The sequence below is a fragment of the Phocoena sinus genome, chromosome 5 (assembly GCF_008692025.1).
Source record: "Phocoena sinus isolate mPhoSin1 chromosome 5, mPhoSin1.pri, whole genome shotgun sequence".
In the NCBI taxonomy this organism is placed as follows: domain Eukaryota; kingdom Metazoa; phylum Chordata; class Mammalia; order Artiodactyla; family Phocoenidae; genus Phocoena; species Phocoena sinus.
In genome coordinates, this window is record NC_045767.1 from 21,949,090 (window position 1) to 21,961,542 (window position 12,453).

General features: G+C 37.9%; 1 protein-coding gene across 5 annotated transcripts in view; it reads left to right on the forward strand.

The window, feature by feature from the left end:
* Window positions 1-12,453, forward strand: part of PDE5A (phosphodiesterase 5A) — a 139,891-nt gene that overhangs the window by 54,542 nt on the left and 72,896 nt on the right. For all 5 annotated transcript variants that reach the window (XM_032633204.1, XM_032633207.1, XM_032633208.1 and 2 more), the window contains 4 exons: window positions 4,751-4,822; window positions 6,486-6,575; window positions 9,819-9,956; window positions 12,240-12,307. In XM_032633204.1, the coding sequence (XP_032489095.1) occupies window positions 4,751-4,822; window positions 6,486-6,575; window positions 9,819-9,956; window positions 12,240-12,307 (368 nt within the window). The remainder of the gene's footprint in view (window positions 1-4,750; window positions 4,823-6,485; window positions 6,576-9,818; window positions 9,957-12,239; window positions 12,308-12,453) is intronic.

The window sequence follows — 12,453 nt, forward strand, 5'->3', positions numbered from 1 at the left end:
TTATAGTTTTGGAGGTCAGAGTCCAAAATAGTTGTCACTGGGCTGACACAAAGGGTCGGCAGGGCTGTCTTTCTATGTGGAATCTCTAGAGAAGAATCTATTCTCTTGCCTTTTGCTGCTTCCACGGGCTGCCCACATCACTTAGCTTGTGGCCCCTTTCTATCTTCATAACCTGCAGCCGCAGGACTTCCCTGGCGGCCCAGTGGTTAAGACTCCACGCTTCGAATGCAGGGGGTGTAGGTTCAGTTCAATCCCTGGTCGGGGAACTATGATCCCACATGCCTCGAGGTCAAGAAAAACAAAAAAAAACATAAAACAGAAGCAATATTGTAACAAATTCAATAAAGACTCTAAAAATGGTCAACATCAAAATAACAAAAAAGATCTTATCAAAAAACCCCAAAAAACCCTGCAGCTGCATCTTAAAATCTGTCTGACTCTCCTGCCTCCCACTTTCCATCATAAGGATTCTTGTGATTGCATTGGGCCCACTCAGACGATTCAGGATAATCTCCCTGTCTCCACATCCTTAACTTAGTCACATCTGCAAAGTCCCTTTTGTCATTAAGGCAGCATAGTCATAGGTTCCAGGGATTGGGATGAGGACGTCTTTGGAGGCCATTCTTTTGCCTATACCACAAGGAATATGACCATAATTTGCTGATTGCCTAGGATTTGGAAGAGAGGTGGAAAAGCCTGGATTGGTCATGTCAACCCTCTCAGTTTCATTTTACCTGTAAAACAGGGGTGGGCAAGAGGATGGGGGTGGGATTCCCTTCCAAGCCTAACACTCTGACTAGAATGTCAGCTCCATGAGTATAGGGATTTGTGTCTGTCTTGTTCACTACTGAGTCATCTTCATTGTCTAGAAAGTGACTGGTATATTAAAGGTACGTATTAATTATTTGTTGAGTAAAATATTTGTTGCTGAATGAATGACCGAATCAAGAGAAAGTTTGAAAAGAGCACTGGGAAGAATTCTCCACTGGCTCCTGTCTACGTTAAGTTCTTGTTTTCCTGGTGAAGTAAGGTTTTCAGCTTAGGTTACAGATGGTCTAGAATCCTGTCATTATAATAGAGACATTCTGCAGGTGGGACAGAGGGATAGCTAAGATTTGTAGAGTTTGTTCCTTTTCTCCCTGGCTTTTAGCCTCCATGCTGAGCATCCCCTGGAACTAGGAACAGGGAAATGTATAGTAGGGATTGATGTATGGCCTCAGTAAGGGTCGGGGCAGCTGCTGACTGAAGAAGAAATTGCTCGCTGTGGCAGTGATCACTTGTCCCTGAAGCGACCAGCTGTCACGTTCCTCACTGATCACCCAGCGAGAGTCAAGTCTTGCCCTTTGCATTCCTAAAAGAACACTTGACCCTGTGAGGACATAATATTCATTTATGCTCTCAAAAGTGCCAGTGAAATAGAAAACAGAGAAGCTCCTTTGTGCTTTAAAAAAAAAAAAAAAAGCATAAAGTATTGGTGTTTGAGAGTACTGCAGGTAGATAGCAAGTAGGCAGAAGTGATTGGGCTTCTGATATGGAAGCTAAAATTTGTAGGGGCTTTGCCTCTCAGATATGAGGTCTGACAAATTCTTGCCATAAAAGCTGTCTTTGAAAACTGACATTTAAAAACCTTGTCTTGAAGAAAATTAATTTGTTTAAAGGAGCAATAGATGGTAGAAGGAGGAAAGACTTTTTCTCAACACAAGGAGGTCAGGGGGTGCAGGTTTTGCTAGGCTCCTTGAAATTTGGAGAATCAAAGTCTTTTTGTCTTTTACTGTCTTATGTTACCTTGAACAAACACTATACCTTTTCTCTGATTTTTATCTGTTGTTTTTATCAGTGGTATTTTTAAAATGTCATCCAGCTAAGTATTGAGGCACATGTGAGTACCATATTTATTTTCCTGATCTAATAGTCCCTTGAAAGAACTTGCCTGGCTTTTAAAAAAATAATTAATTATATTTAAATAATCATCCCTTAAACAAATTAACCTCTGATGTCTAAATCTATAACATTACTAGCGAGAGAAATAATTGGTCACCGAAAAGGGTGAAAAATTCTTCACTGGAAGTCTTCATTCCATGAAGTTGCCTAATGATTAATATCTTGCTCTAATGTTAGGGGGACAAAATTAAATATAGTAAAGAGCTGGTGTTCAGGGGGTACAAAGTAGGGTTTAAAGCCTGTGAACAAGACTTCTGATCAGTTTGCCAGACTGAACAGGTGCAGAACACCACCCACCTCCCCATTCTGCCAACAAGTAGAGAATAAAGTTTCACCAAAAGCGATTTTAAAAATTACAGATGAGCTCAAGAAAGGGAAATCCCCAGGTATCAGAAACAAAGAGGGGAACCCAAGGTAAGCAGCGTGAATGACCGACGTCCAGATGGGCTTCGGAGATGTGAGATTCAGGATGGTAGGGTGAATGCCTGCGGGTAACATCTGCAGGCAGGGGTGATGCGTCCCCTCCACAGGCACGGGTGAGGGCAGGGAGGGGAAACTAAACTCCCAGGGGAAGCCTAGGTCTGTAAAGTTTCCATCCGTGGAACCAGGCCTGGAAAATTTTTCAGCAACGAGGAAAGCTTGCATCTGCCTGCAGCTGCGAGACAAAGAAGAGACACCAGTGAGCCAGGAGAGCAGGGCTTGTGCCCCACAGGGTATGGAGTTCAAGTTCATGCCACCAGTGCAGTGCCAGACAAGCAGCAAGTCGCTATGCCTGACACTTCATGACTCAGGGGACTAAGGCTCCCATGGAGAACAGTCCCTGCTGTGGGTGAACTTACACTCAAAACTCAGTATGTTCTAAGAGACGAAGGACAGCTGGCACTAGTATTTAAAGGAAAAAAAGAGGAAGAGGGGAAGGAGGAGGAAGAGGCGGGTCTGAGAAAAGAATCAAATAGAAATTCTCGAAATGGAGAACGGTTATTGAACTACGTGAGCAGTGTTGTATTGGTTGAAAATCGTCTTGCTTGTAGTACATTGACTCACACGGCTCCAGGTACCAAGAGCACATCAATACATGCTTCTTTTAATACTGTATAATTATCTGAGAAGGTTTGCATAACAGTCTCTTTATCTGTTTTAATCTCTTCTTCCTTAAAATGAAGATTTAAAAATTTAACTCTTTTATCAAACCATGTATTAAAGACAAATAAAAACCCAAATGTCATCATTTCTGAGAAACCTTCTCTTTTATGCATATTTGGTCTCCCTTCTGTGCTCTTAACAATCTGTGGGCGCCTGTATCATCAAAGTGATCATATGTGTGCTGTAAATATATGTTTATGTATCACCCATTCTTGATTCTTGAGCTCCTTCTGGGTAGTCTTTCTCCCAGTTTTTATCACTCCTTGGTGCACGGTGGTCACCACAATATTTGTTGAGTAAATGAATGAATGCTTAAAATGAAATCACCGAGTTATACTGGTAGCACTATGTATTAGACCCCAGTGACCCTCAAGAGGCTCCCATCAGTTATATTCAAGTGAATGTGCCTGGCTGCAGTCCAGACGTTTTGACCTCAGACAAAAGCTTTTGTAGGCATTTTGTCATTGAGATTGGAGCATCGAGAAATCTGTTAGCCAAGAGCTAAAGAGTGTAAAATAGGTACAGGATAATTGGATGATTCTGCTTTTTAAAATCAACATCTCTTTACTCTGTCGTAGGGTGGGGAGGAAACGTGTTAAGAACAGAAAACTACATCAGACAAGAATGTATTTCTCTGTCCTTGCTCTGCTATCTTGGAAGGCCATTTTTTTATATCCATTTCTTAAAGCTATGGGCTAGAGTGAGCTGAGAAAAAACGATGGACCATTCACACAAAACTCAGGACTTTAAAGTATAACCATTTAGAGGATAATAGCTTTTTACACTGATATTATATTGTAGAAGGAGGAAACAAGTAGAATTTATAACTAGTAAAGAGGAAGCAAAAGTAAGTTGAAGGTCTTTAAAAGACTAACAAAGTAATAACACAAACTTCAAGTTGGAACTAAATGGGTAAGTAAAATATACTTTTAAGTAGGAAGATGAGAAGGTTCTTAAAAGTCTTGCTAAATGTGTTGTGGAAACTTAAGACATATTCCCAGAGTTTAGCTCAGTCTTCTTAAGATGTAGTTTATCTTTCAAACACCTTCTGATTTGAAATAAGGCTCAGTCTGTTTTTCAATAAAACTTCTTTCCACCAAAGTAAGTCTATTGAAGGTAAGATAATTTTCAAGTTCAGAAATTCCAAAAGAAGTTGGACAACATCCCTACATGAAGAATTATTTTTACCCTAATTGGTCCTCCTGCATTTTCAATTCTGTGACTGGCCATTGGTCCTATTTCATTTTTAGTAAAAGATCATTTAGCCCACTTGAAATATTATATTTAAAACCAGTATAAAATGTTCGTTTAATCATATATTCTGTTTGAAATGTGATATAAATTTAATGTTTATTTTTTATTCAAAAGCCATGAAAAATATTCACATAAAAAGTGATTGCCAATAATTTCTTTCACAGGGCAGCATGAAATCCCAGAATGAAATACAGTTTGGGACGCAAGAAGTTAGAAACATTTGAACTCTTATTAGGAAAAAAGAATGTACAAAATGATACAGGACTAGTTCAGATGCTATGGTGTTGGTTTTGATTTTGTAGCTTATCGTTATTGTAAAGCACATGTAGAAATTATTCTGTAAACACGCTTTGGTGAATTTATACCAATAATTTCAGTCAGCGAAATTACCAATGTTCTCTTCTTATACCAGGTTGTTGGTGTAGCCCAGGCCATCAACAAGAAATCGGGAAATGGTGGGACATTCACCGAAAAAGATGAAAAGGTACCAAAACTTGGGTCTGGTATGATCTCAATTTAGGAAGGTGCTTTCTCTTTAGAGTTGTATAGACCTCTGGTATTAGTGATTGCTGAAATTGTTGACCACAAAAACATTATGGTTTAAAATGATCTGAAATGTTCAAAAGTGTCTCTTGCCTCTGACTAAATCAGTGCTGACCTGAGTTGTGGAGTAGTTGTGGTCTTCAGTCAACAGAACCCCATCCCCACTGCCTCCTCACCATGCCACCAGGCCTCCCCCGGGGCTGTGTGCATGTTGCGGCCATCCGGAGGGTGATACGGTGTTCTAACTCTCTCATTTACCTTTCATCACTGCTATAAAGAAATTCAACCTTACGTAAAATCCCTAAAGCACTGCTCCAAGTTCAGTGCTCCAGGTCAGCTTAAAATTAGAATTGCCTCCTGGTGAAGCAAATGCAGAATGTTTTATAAGCTTTGCACGCAGACGGTGGGGTGCCAAGGTGTGAATTCAGGCTAAATGATGTGAATTTAGCTTCAGAAAGAGTGCAGTCAGCATTATTTTATTACCCTTCCCGTCCAACTCTGAAGGAACACATTCCTCATACCACATCAACATGCTTTCCTTTTAAGGACAGAAGCCCTTAAACCTGTTTATAACTTCATTCTGTCAGTAGGTCTTGTTATTTCTCTCCTTGAATATGCAATTATATGTATATCATGGAGCCCACTGAGTTCTTCCTATTCAAGCCCATTGCTATTTCTGTCACTCCCCTGAAAATTAGTAGGAGCTTTTGGAAGACATTCCAACAAGACAGGGTTATTTTTGTCTCATGTTGTAGGCTGTGTTGGCACTAGTGTTGGTCCCTGTGTCTTAATTGCTTCAGAACATAGCAAGTACCTTTTTAAATCAGTGTAATAGACATCTAGTCTCCTATTCCGTTAATGACACCTGAGGATATTTGGCGGGGAACATGGTTCTAGATTGGCTGTTTATTCCACTATTTGTTTATAGTCCATTAATGTAAACCCCTCTTGAAAGATTTGAATTCTTAGGCTGTATCATCTCTTGGCAAAATAAATTCATGATTGTGAATAAAGTATGCCATGTAAGGATTTCCTTTCATCAATAATTAGTATAATTGTGAGCACATCGCCTTCATATAGTATAATGAGGGTGATAGATCATCTTTAAAATGACATATTTAAACTAATACTAAATTTGCAATTTAGTATGGGACTAATATTGGCAATATTATTGCCAGTATTCTCCTAACAAGACTGTGAGCTTTCAGTTTGCCCCAGTAATAAGTTACAGGCTATTTTTATGGTCTTAGCTGAAACCCAAGTCTTAATATCATTTAGAGACTACACCAAATTTTGCATAGATTGAATTTCAGTTTCACATGGTGTAAAGAGATCTGTGTCTCCTCTCTTTCTCTTTGCTAATTTCCAACTACTGTATGACTTTAGGAGACTGTGTTAACAATTGTCATCTACTGGTTGTACCATTTAGCTAACAGTTGCTTTGCATCGGTTCCTAATTTTATGCAGAATAAACATCTGCACTGTTGGTTTCCAGATATTTATTTGAACTGTAAACATTTTTGAATGTTGTTTGCGTTTCAAGCAATCTAACAAGACAGGTTATTGACAGTTCTTATTTGGCTGTTGTCTTGCCTGTTTTCTAGGACTTTGCTGCTTACTTGGCATTTTGTGGAATTGTTCTTCATAATGCTCAACTCTATGAGACTTCACTGCTGGAGAACAAGAGAAATCAGGCAAGTCTGATTACTAAAGAGAGAGTGTAGAAATTCTTTTTTAAAAAATGGTTAAATTGTTATCCAAGTTTTATATATATATATATAATATATATATATAATATGTATATTATATATATATATATATATATCATTAGAAATCCAAACCGTGCAGATTCAATTTCTAAATATTTTAACTGTTTCTTCTAATAGTTATTTTTTCCATTTTGTATTTTCCATGAGCTGTGGCTTTATCACTGTTAACAGATGAAGATTTATTTAACTTATACCACCCTTTACTTTGCCGTTATGGTACCAGTATTTTTATGTCACTGTTTAAAGTTATTGGATAAGTTGTGCGTGTAATATTAAGAGTTTTAGTTCTTATTCTATCAATTAGAGACATCATCTCTTTTTTTTTTTCAGAATATGCTTCTGTATTTTATTATTCATATTAAAACAAAAGGTACAAAATGTGAACATTATTGTAGAGAACTTCTAGAAGCATGGGAATAAGCTCAGGAAACACTGTAGAACACTGTTAGACATCATTTCTTATTTCATGCTTTATAAAATGATGATCTTAGCATCCCTCATCTCTCCTTCCCAATTACTACTCCTTACCTCTGCTTTTCCTATCTGGACTTTTTCATTTATATTGCCCACATTGATAACATATTTACAGATGGCCCTCAACTTACACTGGTTAAACTTACAATTTTCCGACTTTACGATGGTGTGAAAGCTATACACATTCAGTAGAAACCATACTTGGAATTTTTAATATTGATCTTTTCCTGGGATGGTGATATATGTCATGGCACTCTCTCATGATGCTGGGCAGTGGCAGTAGCCACAGCTCCCAGCAGCCACGCCATCACGAGGGTAAACAACCGATACACTTAAAACCACTCTGTCCCCACACAACCATTCTGGTTTTCACTTTCAGTACAGTATTCAATAATTACATGAGATATTCAACACTTTATTATAAAATAGGCTTTGTGTTAGATGATTTTGCCCAACTGTAGGCTAATATAAGTGTTCTGAGTATGTTTAAGGTAGGCTGGGCTAAGCTGTGATGTTCAGTAGGTTGGGTGTATTAAACAGATTTTCAAATTTAAATATTTTCAACTTAACAATGGATTCATCAAGATGTAACCCCATCATAAATCGAGGAAGATCTGGTATTGTGCTACAACCATGTTTGACTTTTCTAAAGCTTTGTCTAGGTTAATTCTAAAGTTGCAGTTTAAAATAAAGTGTTTATAAGTACCATGATGTAAATGTTGTTCTTACTAATTATGTAAATGTTGTTGTTCATATTACCCTTGTTATATAACTTAGTTTTTCTTGTTGTTTCTGAAATCTCTTCTTTTTTCCTTGAACTGTTTGCTCTAGTGTAGCCTCATGTTGTTGGTCCCCCTCCCCCTGCAAGCTCTCCATTATTTAGGCATTCTCTTGAGTTCTTTTTCATGGAGAATCCTCAAATTGAGATTCTCTCTCTTTCTTCTTTCAAGCAAAACTATTTTTCCCCATGCCTGCTGCAGAGGGGTCATCACAGAACTTTCCTTCAGTGCTTTCTTAGAAAGACTCCACTGGTTATCCACTGGATCCCAGAACTTTTTTTCTCAGTTTACTCCCTTGTTCTAGTGTAGCACATTCTCAGTTAACTGCTTGAGAACCTGTATTGGGGAGGTAAGCTCTCTGAGTCCTTGCATGTATGAAAATATCTATTGTACCATCCTACCAATTTGGCTGGGTATAGAATTCTGCATTGAAAAATTAGTTTCTCAGAATTTAAAGGTAGTACTGTCTTCTATTAGCATTCATATTGTTCTGATTCTTAGTGCTTTTTTTTTCTATAAGCTTTTTGGATTATTTATTTATTGTTGTTTTGTAACTGAATTTCGCCATATGATTCTTTTTTTCATTCATCATGCTGGTACCTGGTCATTCCTTTCAGTCTGAAGACTCAAGCCCTTGGGTTTTATGTAATTCTTTTTCATTATCTCTTTTTTTTTTTTTTTTTTTTTTTTTTGCGGTATGCAGGCCTGTCACTGTTGTGGCCTCTCCCATTGCAGAGTGCAGGCCCATGGCTCACCGGCCCAGCCGCTCTGCGGCATGTGGGATCTTCCCAGACTGGGGCACGAACCCGTGTCCCCTGCATCGGCAGGCGGACTCTCAACCACTGTGCCACCAGGGAAGCCCTTCATTATCTCTTTGATAATTCATCTCCCCCACCCTTTAATTTCTCTGTTTAGAACTTATGTTAGATTGTGGACCTTCCGCGGACTTCAACTTCAGCATATTCCTGACGTCTCCCTGCTCCATTTTTGCCACCCATTAATCCAGTCCTCATTTTTACAAACATACTTGTGATTCTTGTCACTTCTCTCCTGCAATCCATCACAGTCCAAACTGCTTGAAAAGAAGATAGGACTTTTGAGGTTCTTTCTTCACTTACCTCTGCAATTTCATCTCCCTAGTTCTCCTCTTTACACTCTATATTCTCATAAAATTTGATCAAAACTTGCAATATGCTACTTTCTCTCAATTCAGCTCTTTTTGATTGAGATATTTTCCTTCCCCACTTAACCTGAACAATTCCTGCTCATCTTTCAGGCCTCAGCAAGGATAGTATCACCTCCAATAAATTTTCCATAATACCCTTTCACCCCCGCTCCTTGTACAAATACTTTGTGAGACTAGATGAAATCCTGTGTAAGTAAAGAAAAGAGAAATTATCAGGAAGAACACAAAAGGAACTCTTAAAACTTCGTTTATTTTGGACAATATTTGCTGTGCTCTTTGAAAATGTTGGCAATGTTGATAAATGTTGATCTCAGAAGTTTGGATCACCAAAAACAACAGTATATTTTATGTATCAGACACTGTTCAAAATGCTTTATAAATGTTAACTTATTTAGTCCTCACAACAGCTCCACGATTTTGGTACTATTATTATCCCCATTTTCAAGAAACTTGCCCTAGATCACAAAGCTAGCAGGAGAGGAAGCCGGGATTGAAAACGGTTGGCTTTGGCTTCAGAGTCTGTGATCGTAACCAGTGTACTAATTGTACTAACAATCAACAGGGAAATTTTGTTAGTAAGCAGAGACTTATGTATTTAACACTTGAATGGGAACTTGGTTGTAACTTGTTAGATTATATGTAAACAACTTAACAGCCCATATAAATCATTGTATTGCTTTAATAATCACAAACAATTACTAATAGTAAGCTCTTAATTGTTTTGTCTAGGTGCTGCTTGACCTTGCTAGCCTAATTTTTGAAGAACAACAATCATTAGAAGTAATTCTAAAGAAAATAGCTGCCACTATTATCTCTTTCATGCAGGTGCAGAAATGCACCATTTTCATAGTGGATGAAGATTGCTCCGTGAGTACAGAGTATGACTTTTTTATTTTTAGAAAGACAAAAATTTATATTCCTTAAAACACTGCTTTAAACCTCAGGTTGGCCTCAGAACCCTCTCTCAAATCCAACTGAATATGGTTGTTTATGTAAAGCCAATCCAAGTATGAGCTGTTCTGGTTGAAAAGGGGTAGAGGTGAGGTTGGAGGATGCCTTCAGTGCACCCTTTCACCTTGTTGACCCTCCACTAAGTATTTCAGTTACCATTGGTAATGTCAGTGTGTTGCTTTTGTCAATGGCTACACTACCTTGATGGAGAAATACATTGTCACTACAGTGTGCAGACCTTTTTTGGTTGAGAATAGTTGTGCTCTATTGCTATGAACAGGTAGACCACCTTCTGAATGGGTTGGGTTGACTATAAAAATTTCTTTTCACCAGCGATTATGTAGAAACCAAAAGGCATGGCCCAATGGAGGCAATGCTGCTAAAGGTACCTATTAGTCCCAAATTCTTTTTTTTTTTTTTTTTTTTTTTGCGGTACGCGGGCCTCTCACCGCTGTGGCCTCTCCCGTTGCGGAGCACAGGCTCCAGACGCGCAGGCCCAGCGGCCATGGCCCACGGGCCCAGCCGCTCCGCGGCACGTGGGATCCTCCCAGACCGGGGCATGAACCCGCGTCCCCTGCATCGGCAGGCGGACCCTCAACCACTGCACCACCAGGGAAGCCCAGTCCCAAATTCTTTACCCACCGTGGAAAGCCACTAAACTGTTCTGATTGGTAGATTTCAAGCCATTGATTTGTAACGTAAAGAGACAGGATGTGTGTGTAAAGATGGAGTGTTCTCATACAGTGCTGGTTACTTCTAGACAGGCCAACTGAGTTTGCTGTTAGCATCAGGGCCTTTAGCCCAAGGTTGTTTTCTTTTATGCAGTTTCTTTTCCTTCACAACCAATGAACCACTGTTTCTGGTATATTTCTTTTTGATGTAGTTGTTTGCTTCCTTTTTCATTTAGACCCTGAGAACAGGCTCTTCATTGGTGGGTTAGGAAAAAGAATGGGAATTCTCAAGTGTATAAAGTCAATTACAGTCCACATATGATATCTGAATTGATGGTTTTTTGGGAAGTAGAATAATAAAAGGTATTTAAAACTTATATTTTTAATTATTTTATTAGATAGTAAGATCGTACTGTGTGATGCAACATTATCTGAATCATCGTGTGTGTGTGTGTGTGTGTGAGAGAGAGATTCTCATTAATAGGAAATCAAATAAGAATTCACTATGCTATGAGATAGTATTCTCATGGATATTATTTAATATTTTCAATCAGTTATAAGCTCCTTAATATAGAGATAATTACAAGATTGGAACTATCCTTTTACAGTTCAGGTCAGAACTCTTTAATGCAGTATGTCAGTTTATCATTTTTGCTCTGTGACCTGCTCTTTGGCATTTAATTTTTGAAAGTTATACATAGGGCACTCCTTTTTTTTAGACAATTTAAATATCACTTTAATTAACATTCAGCTCATCCAGTTAACCCCTATCACGGCAGCAGTTGACTGGTGTCAGTGTTGCTTTAAAATATAGCTCAGCAGTATTGCCCATTAATATTTTTGCTCACTTTTTAATGACTTAATTTAGTGGGTGTAGCAATTAAGTGACTTGATGTTCATTTATACTGTAATTATTTTTTGATTAAAAATATTTCAACACATAAGCAAAAGTCCAAATGTGAACAAGAAAAGAAATGTACTTAGTTCTTCTGTCCCCAAATTAAACTGATATCATTGTTTTCTTTGTGTTTCCTTCTAATTTTTTTATTCAGTTATAAATATAGTATGGGTTCAAATGTGTATTTTGCTTTTTAATTTAACTTCAAAAATACTTCTCTATGTTGTTAAAATCTTCATAATTTAATGATCTCATAAAATATTACTGAATTAGGTGTCTTTTCAAAAGACCCAACAATAGCAATCAATGTATGCATAAAAGCTTGAGGATTTTGAATAAATATAGAGAAAATCTGAAGCTAATTATTTATTAACAGCTGGCAGAAGAACAAAAACTCAAATAAGCATTTTTGCAAGTCAGTATCAGAAACAACAGCAGCATGTTCTAAGTAATAGGAGGTAGACTTGAGGATGTTGTGAGCACTTAGGTCAGTTTTGTCTGAAAAAGTGAAAAGAAATTGCGAGGATTGGTGTCTTCAGTCAGTTCCACAGGCTCATATGTCTGTATTTAGATAGTTTTCATTATATTCTCAAACTTATTTCTCGGTCTGTGTCGTTGCTCTGTTTTCAGGATTCTTTTTCTAGTGTGTTTCACATGGAGTGTGAGGAATTAGAAAAATCGTCAGATACTTTAACAAGGTAAGAAAACTTAATTATCTGTCTGTCTTTATCACAAGTGTGTAATTCTGGCTACATAGTTATTTCACGACCTATTTAACTTAAGGCATAGAAGCTACACCTGCTTTTTTCCTCCCACAAATAATTTCATTTGTGAAAATACTTTA